This window comes from Peromyscus californicus, unplaced genomic scaffold, assembly GCF_007827085.1.
Source record: "Peromyscus californicus insignis strain IS unplaced genomic scaffold, ASM782708v3 Scaffold_18__1_contigs__length_77618521, whole genome shotgun sequence".
Classification (NCBI taxonomy): Eukaryota; Metazoa; Chordata; class Mammalia; order Rodentia; family Cricetidae; genus Peromyscus; species Peromyscus californicus.
Genome location: NW_026294480.1, coordinates 42,107,359 through 42,128,077, shown reverse-complemented (window position 1 = coordinate 42,128,077; position 20,719 = coordinate 42,107,359). Strand labels below are relative to the sequence as shown.

Below are 20,719 nucleotides of genomic sequence, written 5' to 3'. Positions count from 1 at the left end.
AATGAAAATCCAGGATTTTTACCTTATAATTTCATGACTACTGTCGTTTCCTTTCTTCTAAAAACTGCAGTTTTATAGATAAAGTTGCCTTTTCTATTCCAAATGCAGACTTAATGCACTAAAATGTCGGTTGTGTAATTCTAGCACTCAGATGGCTGAGGTGGGAGGCGGATGACGAGTTGGAAGCTATCCTGGGCTACACTGTGAGTACAGGCTAGGATGAGCTCTCTAGAGACAGCAAGGACTAAAAGAAAGGCTACGTTTTCTGTCAACAAAGCAAACCGAAAAGTACAGAGTGTTTACACTGTTCACAGAAGTAAACTGCCTTTACGTCAGGACACATAAGCGAAACACTTCCAATTATTCTGGGACAGCTGAGGTGTTTTAGCTCATTTTGAGACTGCCAAGCTGCGAGGGTAAGATCGTGGGGTGAGCACTAACGCACAGCTGTGGTTGGCCAGGGGCCTTGGGGAGACTACAGTGAAGGCTGCTTCCCCCTCGATTTTAAAAGAAACAAATCTTGAATACACTACTTTATTTCTAATCCTTCCAAGTGATCAAAGTAAGTTTTAGCAGGCAGTAAAGCATGGTTTAGCAGGCAACAGTTAAAATGGTCTTTTATAAACTATGTCTCATACGTACCAGAAAATAAGGTGGTTATTTATACCATTTACACCTTCAACATGAATGTCTATTTCCTTCACTAACATCTGTAAAAGTACACAAACCTTTTGTCTTCCTAAAAATAGCAATTTTACCTTTTCTTGATACCCACTATCAAAAGGTGAGCCATTTCTAAATGTTGCTCTGATAACAATGCTTCCAGGGTACTGGGCCTTGAATCTTTGTTTCTAGATGACCCTACACTCGTTCAGTTCCCGGGTTTGATATGGTCAAAGGAGACACCCAAGCTTATTACCAATGAAGAGCAGGTTGGTAAGAGCCAAGCATGCCCCTTCACAAGTGAAGCTTGTGGTTTGCAGCAGCCATCCCTGCTCAGGGTGCCCTCTGTGCCACCCACTCTGATGGTCGCCCTGTTTTAGGAGTACAAGAACACATATGGAGTGGGCTGTTTTTCCCTTAACGCTGTTACGTGACTTTACAACCTCGTGGTAGTAGGTAGCAGCTACAATCACACAGAAGAGTGTGTTTGGAACCCTGCAACATCATTACCACTCTAGGGCAGAACTTGAAAGAATATGGAAGCCTGTGTTCTGGTTGGGCTCACTGTACTCGATGGTCCTACAAAGTTAAACTAGGAACTATTTTACATCTGGAAGATTAGGGAGTTAGCGGAGTTGAGGACACATAACGAAAGGAAAGGCCGGACTTGATTCTCTATTGGTTTTGCAAATGTCTACAAAAGCATTAGCCCTTCTCCAAAGAGACCCTAAGAGAGGCTAAGTGTTTCGTGTAACTTGCCAAGAGTCACATATCTAGTCTCTAGTGCGGCTCTAAGTCTTTCCAGTGGCTCACAACACCTCGAAAACAGAAAACAAGAACAGCAGCATGCGAAGGAGACCGTCTCAAGAGTCAGACAGATGCGATCTACTTAAATGGTCAGGGAGGAGGAATACCTCTTAAGTAGGTCTGTGTCACGGCGCCACCTTCCTGCTGCCAATCTGGGACACAGGGTGAGTTATCTGACAACACACACCACTCGATTATGTATTTCTTCGCAGGCTTTGGTGGAGGAGTCCATTCTACCCAGAGCTTCTTATCTTTTGGGAATGCGCTAAGATCCACTACAGGGTGAGAGGCTTGAAAAAGAATAAAATCAGTCAACACTCACAGAGCTGACATTTCAATATTTTACCGTCATATCCAAAGCATGTGGCTTATAAAGCTCCAAAAGAAAAAACACTTACATACAGGCAGTCTATTTTTAAACTCAAATTCTCTTTCTCCAAATCTCCAAAGGTTTTATGATTTTAAGTTTATAATTGGGTCTTTGTCCTTAACAGCTAGAGGTAAACAATATATTTGTGTCACTTGCAAAGAAAGTTCTGAGAACCTTGAAACAGTATTTCAAAAAACCAAATAAATCACAAGGAAACCCTTGAAGAATTAGTAAGCTAGCAGTAGAGTTTACGTGAGCCACACAGTGTGGGAGTCCTTCCTGAGTCCTGATGGACAGAGCCTCCTGATCTCAACCTGTGGCCACTGCCGCTGCGGGCAGGGAAGAGCTTCTCTACCATGCTTTCTGGGGCCCTGTCCACACTTAACCCTGACACCCACAAATGAACCTCCGCCTTATACGCACCTTTGAAGTGGGAGCTGGGGATGGTGAGGACAGCTGGATCTGATTTGCCAACCTTATTTCTTGCTGCTAGAGATGCTGTATAGCGATTATTTGTGAGATTTACTATCAATTCTGTACCATTAACTGTGTAATTTTGTGAAAATGATTTCCACTGTGTAAGAGTCACTTCATAATCCAAGATTTTTCCATTGGCTTCAGAAAGAGGTAATTCCTATAATAAAATTTTACCGAAAGTTATTTTATGAATCTTGAATAATCATTTTTTTCACATCCACAAATTCTGCCAGTATGTCAAACCTGTAAATATTTAATTGGAAAGAGAAGACAAACTCATTTTTAAAAAGATATATTTATGTTTATGGATATTAGTGTTTTGCCTGCATGTCTGTCCATGTACTGTGTGCATGCCTGGCACCCATGGAGTTACAGACAGATGTGAACCACCATGTGGGCACTAGGAACCAAACCTGGATCCTCTAGAAGAGCAGCCAGTGCTCATGACTGCTGAGCCGTCTCTTCAGCCTGAGCTCATTTTGAATTTAGTACTCCTCACTAAGAATATAAACCAACAAAATAAGAAATAGGAAAAAAAACCCTTCAAATGAACTGGGGCTGTAGCACGGTCTAGCTTCTGGTTCTGCAGTGTCTACACAGCTGAGATGTGAGTCTACATTATTTAGGCTTCAGCATTTTTTTCTCTCTACCTTTTAAAGTATGATGTATTGAATCAGCACATGTATGGCCTCATCAGCCCACAGCCTGCTGTCTCCAAGCCTCTGTTTCTTTCTAGGAGACTCTCTAGGGAGTTCGGAGAACTTCAGAACATGGGCCTTGTTCTTACAGAGGTCACCATTTTATGAACTGTGCTGAACTCCCAAATGAGGGGTCAGCTAAGTTCACGAACTTGGATGGCCTCTCCATTAGCTGAATAAGGCTTTGTGTTTCTATACAGTAACATTATTAAATGCCTGGAGGAAATTAAGATGCATAGAATAAAAATTTAAGTGTTAAAAAACTTCAAATAGCCGGGCGGTGGTGGCGTACGCCTTTAATCCCAGCACTCGGGAGGCAGAGGCAGGCGGATCTCTGTGAGTTCGAGGCCAGCCTGGTCTACAGCGCGAGATCCAGGAAAGGCGCAAAGTTACACAGAGAAATCCTGTCTCGAAAAACCAAAAAAAAGAAAAAAAAAACTTCAAATAACATTTAAATGCATTCTATGGGATGAGTATAAATCTTTTTTTTAGTTTTTTTACCTTCCATATGAGCCGTGCAGTTCTAGATTCCGGAGTATGGGGTGGACTTATCTTATACCAGAAACTCGGCGGTTTGGATGGGCCTAAAGAAAACACAAACTTCATAAAATAAAATGCTTTTTATCTTAACAATACAGAAAAATCCTGAAGTGACTCTTTTTGTTCTTAGTGGTCTTGCCCTTCAGTCACGGTGTTCCTCCTCACAGCAGCAGCCACTGCAGTACAATGTGTGCACTAGGGACTTTCATGAGTCAGGTGACTGCTCACAGCAGCAGCCACTGCAGTACAATGTGTGCACTAGGGACTTTCATGAGTCAGGTGACTGCTCACAGCAGCAGCCCACTGCAGTACAATGTGTGCACTTGGGTCTTTCATGAGTCAGGTGACTGCTCACAGCAGCAGCCCACTGCAGTACAATGTGTGCACTTGGGTCTTTCATGAGTCAGGTGACTGCTCACAGCAGCAGCCCACTGCAGTACAATGTGTGCACTAGGGACTTTCATGAGTCAGGTGACTGCTCACAGCAGCAGCCCACTGCAGTACAATGTGTGCACTTGGGTCTTCATGAGTCAGGTGACTGCTCACAGCAGCAGCCCACTGCAGTACAATGCACTTGGGTCTTCATGAGTCAGGTGACTGCTCACAGCAGCAGCCACTGCAGTACAATGCACTTGGGTCTTCATGAGTCAGGTGACTGCTCACAGCAGCAGCCCACTGCAGTACAATGTGTGCACTTGGGTCTTCATGAGTCAGGTGACTGCTCACAGCAGCAGCCCACTGCAGTACAATGTGTGCACTTGGGTCTTTCATTAGTCAGGTGACTGCTCACAGCAGCAGCCCACTGCAGTACAATGTGTGCACTAGGGACTTTCATGAGTCAGGTGACTGCTCACAGCAGCAGCCCACTGCAGTACAATGCACTTGGGTCTTTCATGAGTCAGGTGACTGCTCACAGCAGCAGCCCACTGCAGTACAATGTGTGCACTTGGGTCTTTCATGAGTCAGGTGACTGCTCACAGCAGCAGCCCACTGCAGTACAATGCACTTGGGTCTTCATGAGTCAGGTGACTGCTCACAGCAGCAGCCCACTGCAGTACAATGTGTGCACTTGGGTCTTTCATGAGTCAGGTGACTGCTCACAGCAGCAGCCCACTGCAGTACAATGTGTGCACTTGGGTCTTTCATGAGTCAGGTGACTGCTCACAGCAGCAGCCCACTGCAGTACAATGCACTAGGGACTTTCATGAGTCAGGTGACTGCTCACAGCAGCAGCCCACTGCAGTACAATGTGTGCACTTGGGTCTTTCATGAGTCAGGTGACTGCTCACAGCAGCAGCCAATGCAGTACAATGCACTTGGGTCTTTCATGAGTCAGGTGACTGCTCACAGCAGCAGCCCACTGCAGTACAATGCACTTGGGTCTTTCATGAGTCAGGTGACTGCTCACAGCAGCAGCCCACTGCAGTACAATGTGTGCACTTGGGTCTTTCATGAGTCAGGTGACTGCTCACAGCAGCAGCCCACTGCAGTACAATGTGTGCACTTGGGTCTTTCATTAGTCAGGTGACTGCTCACAGCAGCAGCCCACTGCAGTACAATGCACTTGGGTCTTTCATGAGTCAGGTGACTGCTCACAGCAGCAGCCCACTGCAGTACAATGCACTTGGGTCTTTCATGAGTCAGGTGACTGCTCACAGCAGCAGCCCACTGCAGTACAATGTGTGCACTTGGGTCTTTCATGAGTCAGGTGACTGCTCACAGCAGCAGCCCACTGCAGTACAATGTGTGCACTTGGGTCTTTCATTAGTCAAGTGACTGCTCACAGCAGCAGCCCACTGCAGTACAATGTGTGCACTTGGGTCTTTCATTAGTCAGGTGACTGCTCACAGCAGCAGCCCACTGCAGTACAATGCACTTGGGTCTTTCATGAGTCAGGTGACTGCTCACAGCAGCAGCCCACTGCAGTACAATGCACTTGGGTCTTTCATTAGTCAGGTGACTGCTCACAGCAGCAGCCACTGCAGTACAATGTGTGCACTTGGGTCTTTCATGAGTCAGGTGACTGCTCACAGCAGCAGCCCACTGCAGTACAATGCACTTGGGTCTTTCATGAGTCAGGTGACTGCTCACAGCAGCAGCCCACTGCAGTACAATGCACTTGGGTCTTTCATTAGTCAGGTGACTGCTCACAGCAGCAGCCCACTGCAGTACAATGCACTTGGGTCTTTCATGAGTCAGGTGACTGCTCACAGCAGCAGCATACTGCAGTACAATGTACTTGGGTCTTTCATTAGTCAGGTGACTGCTCACAGCAGCAGCCAATGCAGTACAATGTGTGCACTAGGGACTTTCATTAGTGAGGTGACAGCTGATCATTTAGATCACTGCCATCTTTCTACTTCTTTACTTGAGATGGAGTTTTGCTTTGTTATTCAGGGCTGCTCAGAACTTCTAGACTCAAATGATTCTCCTGCCTCAGCCTCCTGACAGCTGTGCCATGGTGCTTGGCTGTGGATTACAATGGAATTCTTTTCTACTCTTAATGCTATAGAGATATAAGTATATTCTAGTCAGCAGACAGAAAAGCATCCCTATTTGTGTGTGCACGCTTCCTTCTGTGGGGTGCTTCACTGTATTCAGACACACACCTTCACCGCACACAGCAGCTCCTCACTTCACTGGTCTCCTCATTTGTCTGTTTTAACTGCTTCTTCATGGTCAGAAACCCACCACTTACATTCATGCAAATCTTTCTCATTCTACTGACTGGCATAGCTTCAATTATATTTAACAGTAGTGTTTTCTTGAAAAAACTGAATGGGATCCTGTGGCTGGCAAGGCTGGGCCTGAAATGGTGATATTCCAACCTCATTTTCTCAAATAGCTGTGATTCCAAAAACATGCCACCACACCTCATCTAATAGGTCTGAGCAATCAGGTGACAGTATTGATTTTAAAAAAAAGAAAGTAAGGTGTGTGTGTGTGTGTGTGTGTGTGTGTGTGTGTGTGTGTGCATTCATGTAGTACAGTGAATAGAAAGAAAAAAGTCTTAAAGTTTTTCTTTCAATACTGATTAAAAAATGAAACTGAATTATTTGATATTACATTTTGCTAAACATTAAATTGGAAACACATATGTAAGTATATGGCTGCAGTCTAGAACGGTATGTGCATATATATATAAAAGACAGCTCAGAGCACTGGGATGCTGTGTCATGCACTAATGCAGCAGCCCCTCTAATCTGTATGGGATGTGTTCTGAGAACCCACGTGGACACCAGGCACTCCAGAGTACTGAACATTACATATGCATTGCTTTCCTGCGGATACACTACTCGTGCTAAAGTTTAACTTGTAAATTAAATACAGTAACAGATTAACAACAATGGATGATACCAAATAATGGATAATAAGAAAACATACCAAAGTTACTTAAAATTTATAAATTATTACTTCCTGGAATTTTCATTTACTATTTTTAAACTGGGGTAACTGAAGACAAGCAGTGAGCACTATAACCACACTAAAAAATTCTTCTAGGAGGTAGGTGAGCACGTTGTCTCATTACCCAGCACTGGAGATGTGGAAGTAGAAGACTGTGACCAGCCATGGCTACCTAGCAAGTTTGAGCATGGGCCCATTTCAAACAACAAAACAAACAGTCCTGTAAGTCCTGACTTTTCAGAGCTGTGTTGAGTATAACTGCAAATATAGTACTCACTAAAACAAACCAGTATTTGGATGAAACACAATAGGTGGTGTGCTGGTTATGAAAAGGCCGTACGTAACGCAGTACACAGTGAGGGAGTGAGGAGAAGGCGGCAATCAGGAAGGCTTGTGAAAAGCTGCTGGCGCAGGACATTCGATCTAACACACTCAGATGGAATAAAGAACATGAGAGCACACAGGAAGTGAGCCAGAGAAATGTCTTAACATGAACAGCATCCAGAAGCTACATGCTGCAGGTTTACGGAATACCTCCTCTGCTGGCTTGTAAGGTTTTGGCTCTAGAGAACTCTGAATGTACACTTAACCAAATTTTGCCTACATACTGAGGTGTTTCATGAACTTGTACAAATGCACCCATAAACCTCTAAAAACCACTTTAAGAATTCCCAGTTAACAACCTGGCGTGGTGGTCTATATTCCTACCATTTGGGAGGCTGAGACAGGATTGCTGAGAGTCTAAGGAGTCTAAGGCCAGCCTGTGTTACAAAGTAGGAATTCCCCTGCAAAAAAATTCTGTCAAGCTGAAGCTTAGTTAATTGATTGAGCATCTTTATATTGGCCATAGTAAGACTGCGTTCTTCACAGTATTTATGAGAGTGAGAGAAAAACATTATAGAATGAGGGGACTTTTCTGCCTTTGACATTCTTAGTTAACAGAGTGACCTAAACCTCTAGCAAGATGGTGTGAAGGAATGGGGTTTGTAAGCTTAAACTGCTCTTATGAGACTATGGTAGGAGAAGAATCAATGCCAAAGGACTGTTTCTTGGTGGCTACACAGGAGCTCAGTAATGCTAGCAGTTCTGTGAAGAAAGTTCTTTCTTTTGATGTATGTGTTCTTATTTTATGAGGGTTTTCCCTGCATGTATGTCTATACACTATAGTATGCAATGCCTTAGAGGCCAGAAGAGAGTGTGGGATTCTCTGAGCTGGAGTTACAGATGATGAGCTGCCATGTTTGTGCTGGAAATAGAACTCCAGGCCTCTAACAGAGCAATAAGTGCTCTTACTCACTAAGCCACCTCACCAGACCCAGAAAGACCCTTTTTTAGACTCTATACCATTTGGGGTTTTATATTCTCTATAGTATATGTAATTATGATTTAATCAATGATGAAAAAAGGAAAATTAAAGCAAACCAACCCAACCCCAAATCATTCCTTTTCCAAGGGCTTATCAAATGCTGGTAGGAAAAATAAAAACGTGTAACATGTTTTTTTGGCAGTGTTTTGTTTTGTTTTGTTTTGTTTTGTAGACAAGGTCTGTGCAGTCCTGGCTGGCTTGGAACTCAGACTCAGAGATTTTCCTGCCTCTGCCTCACCAATGCTGGGATTGATGGCGTGCACCACCACACCCAGCTTTGACAGTGTGATTTTTTAATGAGTTAGGAAACAATTCTCTAGTTAGGGGTATCTTGGGACCACCTTTTTTGAACAAAGTTAAGTGAATGGTTTTTTAATGACAACTAAAATATTCTTTCATAATAATGTAACCTAATTAGGTATCAAATAGATTTATACTATCAATAATACACATCAAATTCTATTTCGTGATGTCCTTACAAATGAAAGAATAAAACACTGGTTTGACTAAGATGATCGTATCTAAGCAGCAGTGAGGTCTGCATCTCTAAAAACAGAGTTCACAGCCCAAACTCCACTGGCGCTCTCCCCACTCCGTTCTCTACTCACTGTCCTCATATGTGACCCCACCCCGTTCTCTACTCACTGTCCTCATACGTGACCCCACTTGACTCCTCACTCCAGTCGCTCCAGTAGCCTCTGCCGTCCTCCTTTATGGAGCGGATCCTAAACACATACTCTGTGAAAGGTTTAAGGTCCTGGATGGTGAAGGAAGTTCGGGGAGACTCTGTATCTTCAAGAGGGACCTGAAAATAAAGCAAATTGAGGGACATGGTCATCAACACCCCAATATATAAGGTTTCCTAAACTGAGTACAATTTTAGGAATAAATTTAACATGAGATTAATAAATTTAGCCTCTGGAGAGAAAGAAATGAAGGTAAAAATATGACAATCTACATCCATCTGTTCTTCCTTTTCTTTCTTGTTTCTATGAGACCTGTATTGCTCAGGATTCTCAACATGAAAGAGATGACATGCGCTGTAATATCAGGCAAGACTGCACTAGAAGACAGACCAAGTAGCAGGTTCTAGGCCAGGCCAGACTATTTACCTGAGATGCTGGCTCAAAGAGCCAGACCAAGCAAACAAAGGACCAAGTACATATATAAACTTTTATAAGCCAAACCAAACCAAACAGTAAAAACAAACAAACAACAACAACAAAACCCTTCAAGGAGGCTTAGTAAAAAGATATGGGCAAGACCATATATAATGGAATCTCAGTGGTTAGTATACTAGGAATACTGTTACCAACTAACTGGATGTCCAAAGGGGAAAAGAGTCTGAAGGAAGAGTCAGAGAGGGCAGCCTTGACAGGCACAATCTCAGAGAGGCAGCTTCCTCCACAGAACAAGAACATTAACATGTTCTCAGTTCTATCCCTCTTCTTTCCCATCAAGACCCTTCCGTGCATGAACTCATAAGAAAGTAGATGGGAAGGGAACCCACAGTGAAATCATACAGGCCAGCACACCAAGACAGGAGTCGTGTGGAGAAGAAAGGATGTGCCCTCGTCGAAGAAAAGGAAGCCATTATTCAACCCCATCAAGAAAATAAAAGCTAGGGCTGATGGGATGGCCTGCCACCAAGTATGACAACATGAGGTCTGGGGTCCACACAGTGAAAAGAGAAAATGCCTTCTGTAGGTTGCTATGACTTCCACATACATGCTGTGAAGTGTACACATGCACTCACACACATGCATACCCCCATACACAAATAAATAATGTTGAAAAAGTAAAGAAAACTAGAAGCTAGCCTAATAAATAAAGTTGCCTTTATTTGGGCGTAGAGAGATCAAATATACAAAATTACTATTTTTTTCTTCCACTCTGAGATTTTGATACTGGATACAAAAATAGACGTTAAGTTTGGTGGGGTCTCTTTTGTACTACTAAATTAAGAGTCTATAATCTTAAAGCATACTTTGAAGAACTTTGGGTACACGTCCTCTCTATACAGTATGAGTCATGATCCCGATTCTGTTTTGTTAATTTGGAACTGTATTCGGAGCCCATAGGAAAGTGGAGCAGCAGAAAGTAGTACCAAGGTTTGGGGCTCAACAGCCTTCTAACTTCATAATGCAACCAGGGTAGTGAAATAAATGAATGGACCAATCAACCAACTAGAGCCACAGTGGGCTATCAGTAGTAAGTGGAACTGCAGCAAAACCAACGCAGGCAGTCAGTGACCTGCTGGCCTGCAGACCGCGGCAAGGATCCTCTGCTGAGCGGCGGCTCGGGGCATGCCACCCCTTCCCTTCCCATTTTAACATTCCCCTCCATCTTTTTCTGTACTGTAGGAGCTGGCAAAGCCTCTAAGGACTAGAAAGTCAGGATCATGGGCTGTGGGCAGAAAATCCGTTACACCTATTCAACTCTGCCACTCTAGCCCCCAAATAAAGATAACCAACACGTTTTAGTAAAACTCCATTTATAAAAGTGGTGGCAGGCTTTAGCCCACTGTAGCAAAGACAGTCTGAAGTATGTATGCCAAGTCCTGCTCTATGTCATCCTTAAAATCTCTGTACTGACCCACATGCCTTTCATTTCCATCAAAAGTGCTCTTCCTAAGACCCTGCACCACTTCCTTAAAGGTCACTGTGTGTTTCTATCGGCATGTCTGTCAAATGACATGTTCACGTGATCACAAACTTCAGACATTGAGAAAAGAGGTAAGACTTGATATTAGCATTCAAAAACAAAACAAAACAAAACACTGTTAGAATAAACAGCAACTTTCTATTTACCTGGATCCAAGTTGAGGCATCTTTGGTCCTATATTGAATGTCGGATTTCAGCCTTAAAGAACTGCCAAAACCTGAATTGATCCACGTTAACTTTAATATACTGGATAATTCCTCTGAGTTGCTCACTGATAAATTATGTGGTGGGCTGGGTTTCACTGAAGAATAAAATAAGTCCTAATGTTGGTTATACTTTAGTTTTATAATTTCATATACAAAGTCAAACCAACTATAATCTTCTTTATTAGATTATTCTTACCAAATGAAAGTTCTCTAGAAATGATGCTCTGCTATACAATGGGAAAAGATGTTAAGGAAAATTTCCTTGTCTGTTTAGTATAGTTACTAATTTTCAGGTGCTGGTATAAAAATACTGAATTTTTTTTTTTAACAAAACACATTTTAAAAAGAAAATAAAAACAGAACAAGAAAGTCACTGTGATTGCAATGGTATGAGATGCTGGAAAATTGGATGAATACCAAAAGGTAACATTCGGAGGATCAGTTCAATGTTAGCCTCAGACACACAGTCAGTTTAAAACCAGCCTGGGCTACATGAGACCTAGTCTCAAAAGCAAAACAACAGAAAACAAACAAACAGCAATGATAAAACATTCCAAAAGCACACTGAAAATGGCCACAAGTGTGGCCAGACTACAGCTATTTATAATATTACATTTAATAATATTATAAAAAGACTACAAAAATCACTGTACTAATAAGCATTTCTATATTAACTGAAGTCTGAAAAGTAATTACAAACCACTGAGTAGTACTCAAATATAGGTACCTTTATCCACGGGATCGAAATTGATACCCTCTGATGAGACCTTCCCGAGGGCATTTTCTGCTTCCACCCAGACTTCAATGTTGACAAAATAGATAGGAGGGTAGCTAACCATGCACGAGGTGCCATGCTTTGTTAGACAATCAGGAAACTTTTCTGTTGCCCTAAATATAAAATTGGAAGAAATCAGCCATTAAAAATAAATTTAAAAATACAAAGGTAAAAAAAGTTACTGGAAAAGAGTTGGATATGACCCAGACTATTGCAGTAAAGACTGCAATAAATGTTGGTCACCAAAGACAGATCACATATTTTTAAAATTGTACTCAATCTATATCTATGTCTTATTTCCACATTTTAATCTGAGAATTTAATTTCAGAATTTTATGCTATGTCCTTATTGACCCGTCACTAAAAATTATCTATTTCTTGTGATCTTAGAATAGCAGCCCCACCTCATTCACAAAGACATGTTTCAGGATCCCCTGCAGATGCCTGAAATGCTGGGTAACACCAAATCCTAGGTACACTATGGTTTTTCCTAACATGCTTCACTACGATGGTATTTAATCTCTAAATTAAGCTTGGTAATGAACAACTCTACCATGTAACAGTTAAGTGAATGCAGTCTCTCCCTAAATACTGTAGCGTGCTCACTTTTCTTGTCATGCTGTAAGCTGACACACTGCATGGAAGACGGTTTGAATTGAGGTGAATGACATCAGTCCTGAGAGAGAATGTTAGGACACTACTGACCTGACAAAAATTCCGAAAGAGGACTGTGGTGGTCTGAGCAAGAATGGCCCCAGAGGCTCATAGATTTGAATGTTTTAGTCATTAGGAAGTGGTGCTACTTGAGAATAGGGGCTGTGGCCTTGTTGGAGGAAGTGTGTCACTGGGGGTGGGCTTTGAGGCTTCCAAAGTCCAAGCCAGGCCCAGTGTCTCTCTCTCTCTCTCTCTGCTGCCTGTGGATCCAGGTGTAGAACTCTCAGTTACTTCTCTAGCACCACGCCTGCCTGCAAGCCACCGTGCTCCCTGCCGTGATGATAATGGACTCGGCTCTGAAACTGTAAGCCAGCCCCCAGTTAAATGTTTTCTTTTATGAGAGTTGCCTTGGTCATGGTGTCCCTTCTCAGCAATAGAACACTAAGACAAGGACCATTTGTTTCAGGTGATGCCATTTGGAGCAGATTATGTCTACGGTTGGTTATCTATTGTTTATAAAGTGATCCACTGCAAGCTTCTAGAAGAACACTGTAAGTGCAGCTTGCCTGTCTTTAACTCACCAAAGGATTGCTTAGAAAGGCGGTAATCTGCCTGTGATCAGAGCATGCCTTTAATGTTGTATTTCTCCAAGGACTATATTCTATACTTTTGTTCTTCAGTGTCTGTGTGATTCAAACACTCTGCTGATTCCCTAAGTTCTTGAACTTTTGTTCTATGAGGCTGTTTCTATAATGTGTTCGTTGCTGGTTATACTTCAGTTTCCTCTTCATCTTCTTCTGTAGGTGACTCAACAAGATGGACTTGTTGAGTCCTTTCATTCCTCATTCATGAGTACTTCTCAAAGGCCTTCGATGCTGTTCCACACATCAGCAAATCATTCTCTACCAACTTATCTGCCATGTGAACGATTTCCCTGTCTTCTCTGTAAACTTTTGAAAAGCATTCACACTACACTCTATAAACTTACCAGCAGGCATTTACATGTAGTTCTGGTTTGAATTCACCCACAGCAACTCTATGGCTGTTACCATCCCAGAAACAGTAAATCACCTGCAGCACTGCCTATGTACAAACTAGGGTTGAACACAACCAATACCAGGTGGGCACAAGTGGCCTCTGCCAGTCAGCCAAGGCTGTAGTAAGAGGCAAATACTACTTGACACCTTGGTAACAGCCTATGCACTATCTATTGCTCGTAGGACTCTAAATCTTCTTAAACTCTTCTTCCAAGGGTTTTTCCACTTCTTGGATAAGGCAGTGATGGAAGCACCCCATACAGGAGGGGTGTCGCCTCCACATTGTAATTATGCTACCAGAACGCAGGCAGATAGGCATGCAGTCTGCACTTTGTACACTACACCAGGCTTACTTATCGCCTTGAACTGGGACCACACAGTACCAGATAAATCTATGCTTCATGGTTTGATGGCATCACCACATCTTAATGACTGTACGCTCTACTGGGCGCCTGCAAATGTAAAGGCAGTTTCTTCATTTACAGACAACCTCTTCAGCAGGTCTGTATGTTTCAATTCAAACCCACTTCTGAATATGCATAACCATCCCTTACTCACAGTAAGTGGCTTGGTGTCACTCCCCTTAGGAATCACTTGAGATCCCTTGCAGACTCATCTGGAGCATGATTTCTGTTCACGTCATCCAATCACAGATTTAATGCCTTTCTATCTTTACTAAGTATTGCATACTGTGGTAGTAACTGAGATGTGAAATAGCATAACTTTTTCTTCTTCATAATACCACAAATAGTACATCTGTCCTTAGTGCAGATTAAAATAACCATAGCATGTGATTTTCCTCTTCTTGCTCAAGAACTTCCTGTCTTTCACTTAAAGAAAACCACTACATCATTTCTCTTTGCATATACAATGCCATGCTTTAGGTCAAACTGGCTTTTCTTTTTAAACACTGCACTGTGTTATCACCAGCAACCAATCTAATAACCAAGGTGACTGCTAAGTAACTAACAAGCAGGCAGCATGGATATGGGACCAAAAGGAGGACCGGGGGGGATGTGAAATTTCATCAATGCAGATGGGAGTACAACTGCTTGGAATTGCTTATTTCTGGAACTGTACATTTAATACTTTTAGACTGAAACAACAGATTAAGGGATTGTTCTAGTTTTCTCCTTGAAACAGAATCCCTACTAAACCAGCAATATCTTCTCTATTCAGAACAGGCTAGGTGACAAAAGATTAGGTGGAGGGGGCCTATCAAGCCCCCAAATGTCTTCAGCCTTTACAGCCAAACCAGGGAACCACTTTCTGATGACTGTCACCATAGAAAGCCTACACTAGTCACAAAGTTACGCCCCAGTTTAAAGCATTCATATACAATACACCTTCAAAAAATGAAAAGATAAAGCCAACCCTTCCTCTGGCAGAGCAGCAGTAGTCTCTCTGGCCCTAATTTCAAATGTTCAAAACAATGATTTGACCATATATACTTGTGGCGAAAACCAATCTTAAAACTGCTTTTAGAAATATCATCACTAGTGCTAATAATGTGCTTGGAATTATATTCCTGTTTATCGTGGGAAAGGTAACAAACATGTTAGTACTGTTGGGAACTAGCGTTTTCAGTGCAGAAAAAAGGAGCATGTAGCTGTTTGATGGATTATATAAAAAACAAAACAAAATAAAACTATAGTCCCCTTTCTCACAGATAAAAATATCAACATGAACTCATGATGCACCTTATCTTTTCGTGCGAGAGCATTCAAGTAACTCTGAGACTAGAGGTCTAGCTCAAAGGCAGAGTGCCTGGGATGCATTTGTTCTGATACCAGGAACTACAAAATAAAATACACAAATAAAATAAAGGAGAGTGCTATCTTATGACTCACAAATAGTGATCCCTGACAAGTGCTCACACACAGAAAGTATATGGGAAGTGAGCTCATTCAATCTTAGTAGCTGTCTCATAAGCTGGGGTCAGGACTAGAATTAACTGAGGAGAAACGTGAGAAAACTTTTCAGGGAACATCTGAGTTCTACAGGTGTGTGCACTTGTCAAAACGTGTAACAGACACACTTTGGATCTGTGCTCTCACTATATGCAAAGTTTAGTGCACTTAAATACTGATCTAATCATGTAAACACTGAAGTGTTCCACTAAATCATGGTAATGCTTACAACTCCTTTGAAATTCTTTAAAGGAAGAGAGACACTGACTGCTGGGGAGGAGGATGCATCTACAGGAGATAAAGTGACTCTAGTAAAATGTAATTGTAGAATCTAGGTGACGGGTGTGGATAGGTATCCACTATTCTCCAAGCTTTGGTGTGCATCAGAAACAGATTTTAATTTGCATAAGGCTGGCGACACTAGAAATCAGTGCTCAGTGTGTGTGTATTCGTGCAAGGGCAGTGGCTGATGGCCGGCGTCTTCCTCATCCCACTGCACTGTACTTACTAAGACAGCGTCACATGGACGCTGGACCTCAGTGACTCAGGCTGCCTGGCCAGTAAGCTCCAGCCTAGTCTAGCTGTCCCCCAGAGCTGACATCACAGAAGTGGACCACTCATCTGACTTGATGTGTGGGTGGCAGGCACCTAAGCTCGGAGTCTCAGGCCTGTGCAGGAAGCAGTTCACTGAGCGATCTCCACAGCCCTCCCCCTAACACCAGAAAACAATGTGGAAGAGCACACCATCCCTGGGAGTGGGATTTTTGAGGAAAGAAATCCAACTCAAATTTGACCAATATATAGACCTAATAACAATTTTTAGGATATGTTATACGATATCCAACAAGTAACTCAACTGCATGGAAAGGAAACAGAAGCAGGTAGAACCTGCCATTTAAGAAGAGAAGAATTTATCAACTTAAAAGGTAGGGTTTTTTTTGTTTTGTTTTGTTTGTTTTTAAAAATCTCAATTCAAAAGAATATTTTTTTTTTAAAAAGGTGTTCTTTTTTTTTTTTTTAAAGATTTATTTATTTATTATATATACAGTGTAATGTCTGCATGTATCCCTGCAGGCCAGAAGAGGGCACTAGATCTCATTACAGATGGTTGTGAGCCACCATGTGGTTGCTGGGAATTGAACTCAGGACCTCTGGAAGAACAGCCAGTGTTCTTAACCGCTGAGCCATCTCTCCAGCCCCCTCAAAAGAATATTTTTATAAGAAAATATTTTTGAGAAATGAGAAAGTTAATACTAGCTGAAAGTTTGATATTGAAATATTTCAAATTGTTGGAGGAGAACCATAGTGCGGTGGTTTGAACAGGAAAGGCCCCACAGACTCACATACTTGAACGCCTGGCATTAGGGAGTGGCACTACTGGGAGGTGTGTCCTTGTTGGGTAAGTGTGGCTTTGTTGAGGAAGTAAGTCATGGGATTTGGTGGGGAGGCTTTGGGGTTTCAAATACTCAAGCCAGGCTCAGTGGCTCTCTCTCTCTTCTGTTGCCTGCTGATCTGGATGTAGAGCTCTCAGCTACCTCTCCAGGATCATGTCTGCCTGCATGCTGCCATGCTTCCCACCATGCTGATAGTGGACTAAACCTGACTGTAAGCAAGCCCCAATTAAATGTTTTCCTTTATAAGAGCTGCCATGGTCAGGTGTCTCTTCACAGCAAGAGAACATTGCCTAAGACAAACAGTATGTGACTGTTTGAAAGTCATCTTTTAGAGCTACACACTGCAGTACCTATGGGCGGAACATGGCTGGGCTTCTCTTAAAGGCAGCATGGGGCACAGTACATACACTGCTCACTGCTGACACTGGGGACAGGTACACATGAAGAGCACATTGATTCTCCTGTCAGAGGACGCAATGTCCTAAAATAATCACCCAATATCACTACTGACAAAACGAAGGTCCCAGCAACAGCATCTGAGAATCCAGCAGAGGGCATATCGGGAGTAACTTACCACTCGGACTTCAACGTGTAGTTTGTTTCCAGGAATGTCTCCCTTCCTGGGTCCCACTGACACAGCATATTCTTCCCCTCATTCACAATGCAACTCAAATTTGTAGGTATATCTGGGGGAACTAAAAGGAAATAAGCATACATACACAAATATTATCCAACTCATATAACACCTAAGACCCACCTCAATTAGATAAACAAACCCAAGATAAAGATATGGGCATAACGAGAAACAGATGTTAGTATCTTTTTCTTCAAACTCTTAAATACTTCTTAGGTCATATATATATTTTCAAGTGTAACTGTCATTAATTTATTGCTTTCATATTAGTTTTCTATATAAAAATAAATTTTTATTTATAACCAGATAAATTACCAGTAATGTCTCCATTAAGTGTTCTAAAACTAATAATAACTAATAAATATTAAAAGGCAGTTATAGGAGCAAAAATGATTCACATATACTTTATTTTACTTTTCTATTTCAGGACAAGCTCCTACTATGTAGCTCAGGCTGGCCTCAAACTCTCAATCCTCTTGTTCCATGTGCCAGGAGCTGGCATTTCTGGCCTCACCAGCACACGAGGCTGCTGAAGTTTTGTCCTTCCTGCTTTGACACGGGGTGAAAGTAAGGTAAATGCTGAAACTGTAACTCCCGGCTAACCCTCATCGGTCTGGATCACTGGTTCTACTCTTTTTAATAATATTTTTAAGATTATAATTCCATCATTTCCCCTTCCCTTTCCCCCCTCGAAGCCCTCTCCTATACCCCTCCCTGCTCTCTTCAAACCCATGGCCTCTGTGTTTCAAGGTTTCTCCATTTTCTCCATGCAGGGGCCTGTTTAACTTGAGCCTTTCTCAGTAATGAGGAGACACAGAAAGCTGCCATCAGCAGAAGGTCTGCAAATCAGTAATACTCTCGGGGATACGCAAGAGTCTCTGGTCAAGGCATTCTTCAAGAGCATGACGAATGTTTGTCTTTTAGCAAAGAAATGGCAACCATGTTACTCCTGGATTTGTGTATAACAGTGAAAATGTACACAGTATTTCTAAACATTTTGATAAAGTAAGTATATCCAAAAGCTACTGAACCAAGTGACTGTCCTTGGGAAGGCTAACAGAAACCATTACAAATGTAGTTCAAGAGTCTGGTGAAGCTGAAAAGAAGACTCAGCTCTTACAGCCTGAAAGTACGGTGGTTCCGTACACGTTCTGTTCGATCTGCCCAAATGACAAGACATTGCAGATGAGCTGGACCGTCGGGAGGATCATGTCTGTGAAGGTGACACTAGACGTGGTTCTGTTGATGACGGTGACCTGCTCCTTGGGAACAGCAACATGGTTTGTCTTCCATACGATGAAACTAGCATTCACGTCGTACTGCTGGAGACACTTTTCCTTTAGCACACAAATGGCAGTGAGGTTAGAGCCACGCTGTACAACCGGAAACTCGGGGTAGATATAACCACATGGTTCCACAATTTGACCTGAAAAAGAACAACAGACTGTGCTAAGTGGCCTGAGCTTGCCTAGCACATGTGATGCCTTGGGTTTGATGCCTGGCACTGTGACAGGAATAAGACAAAGAAACAAAGACTGGATATCTCCAGTACAAAAGGGTATCTGGATAGCAGCACTCAATGTGGACCCCACAAATTCATTATAGTAATTCTGAAGGAAATGTAAGACTGAAAACATTGTGGTCTGAATTAAAACCTAAATTTGTAAAGAAATACACAAATTATATTGTACAAAAGTAAAAATTACTGAGCCCATGGTCTAATATTCTGATTTTCCTTAGAAACAGACTGCTTCTAGTATATCTCAAAGCTGCCCATCCCTCATGCACCCCCTTGACTCAGACAGCCTAACTAAATTCCAGAAAACAGGTGGGTTGTCTTCTCCAGCCCTGAATGCTGCTGGTGGAGGCGAGGCCACAGGAAGAGAAGGATGGACATACTGTCCATATATCAAAATTCAAACTGTAGTGAGACAGCAACCCAAACAAGAAAGACTAGAAAATATGGGCAAATATGTGTGTTTTAACAAAGTGTAGAGGATAGGATTTTCTGAGAAAACAATTGGACTAGTTTTAGCAATAAATGTATTTTATCCATCAATGCGGGGAATAAACATTTCTATTTAAAGAAGGAGGAAAAGAAATTAGATAGGATCAAAACCCACAAGCCAATTATACAGTTAAGTGTCTCACCCCCACTGCAGATGACAGTGACAGGTCTACCTCTCATTTCATCTGCTTTCAATATCCTGCTAGAGACACGTGTCTTTGCAGTTGGAATTGTTTGGGAATGCACAGGATGCTACCACTATTATAGTTACTTTGCCATACAAAAGAACCCCAAAGCTTATTTCTTGTATTTAATATAACTTAGTACCAGTGAGCAACCTTTCCCTCCCCCTAGTAACTACCATTCTACTCAACTTTTTATGAGATCGACTTTTTTAGATTTCACAAGTGAGATCATGTGGTATTTATCTTTCAGTGTCTGGCTTATTTCACTTAACGTGTCTTCAGTTCTATTTATGTTGTCCCAAATGACAGAACTTCGCTATTTTTTAAGATGGAATAGTATTCCATTATGAACACACACATTCCATTATCCACTTACATAGTTCTTGCTGTAATAAAAATAGGAATGCAGCTCTAATTTGACATACTGATTTAATTTCTTTTCTATTATTTACCTAATAGCGACAATGCAGGATCATATGTGGTATACATCAATTGTCAATTTGACAGGATTCAGACTTGCCTAGGAGATAAACTTCTAGGCATGTCCATGAGGGGTTTTTATACTGGGTTAACTGAGATAGGAAGACACACTCTAAATGTAGGTGGCACCATTGCATGGGCTGGGGTCCTGGAGTGAATAAAAGGAGAAAGCAAGCTACATACTAACATTTATCTCTGTTTCCTAAGTGCATGCCACAATGTAACCCTGATATACCAAACTACTGTCACCAGGCTTTCCCCAGCCTGAGGGGACTGTCCACTCAAGTCCTACCTTCCTGAAGTTGTTCAAAAGTATTTTATCCTGACAATGAGAAAAATAACTATCACAATCTGCTAGTGGAACTGCCTTTTCTTTAAGAGCCTCTGTATTAGTTTTGAAAATAGCTGTACTAATATAACATCCCATCAGTACTATGTTTGGTTTC

The 20,719-nt window shown here is 42.0% G+C and overlaps 1 protein-coding gene across 4 annotated transcripts in view; it reads right to left on the bottom strand.

Moving 5' to 3' along the window:
• The window catches only part of Il6st (interleukin 6 cytokine family signal transducer), a 44,345-nt gene that overhangs the window by 9,190 nt on the left and 14,436 nt on the right, over positions 1–20,719 (bottom strand). For all 4 annotated transcript variants that reach the window (XM_052743288.1, XM_052743287.1, XM_052743290.1 and 1 more), the window contains 8 exons: positions 18,721–19,026; positions 17,541–17,661; positions 11,924–12,084; positions 11,137–11,291; positions 8,972–9,131; positions 3,517–3,599; positions 2,264–2,474; positions 1,578–1,760 (listed from right to left, as the gene is read on the bottom strand). In XM_052743288.1, the coding sequence (XP_052599248.1) occupies positions 1,578–1,760; positions 2,264–2,474; positions 3,517–3,599; positions 8,972–9,131; positions 11,137–11,291; positions 11,924–12,084; positions 17,541–17,661; positions 18,721–19,026 (1,380 nt within the window). The remainder of the gene's footprint in view (positions 1–1,577; positions 1,761–2,263; positions 2,475–3,516; positions 3,600–8,971; positions 9,132–11,136; positions 11,292–11,923; positions 12,085–17,540; positions 17,662–18,720; positions 19,027–20,719) is intronic.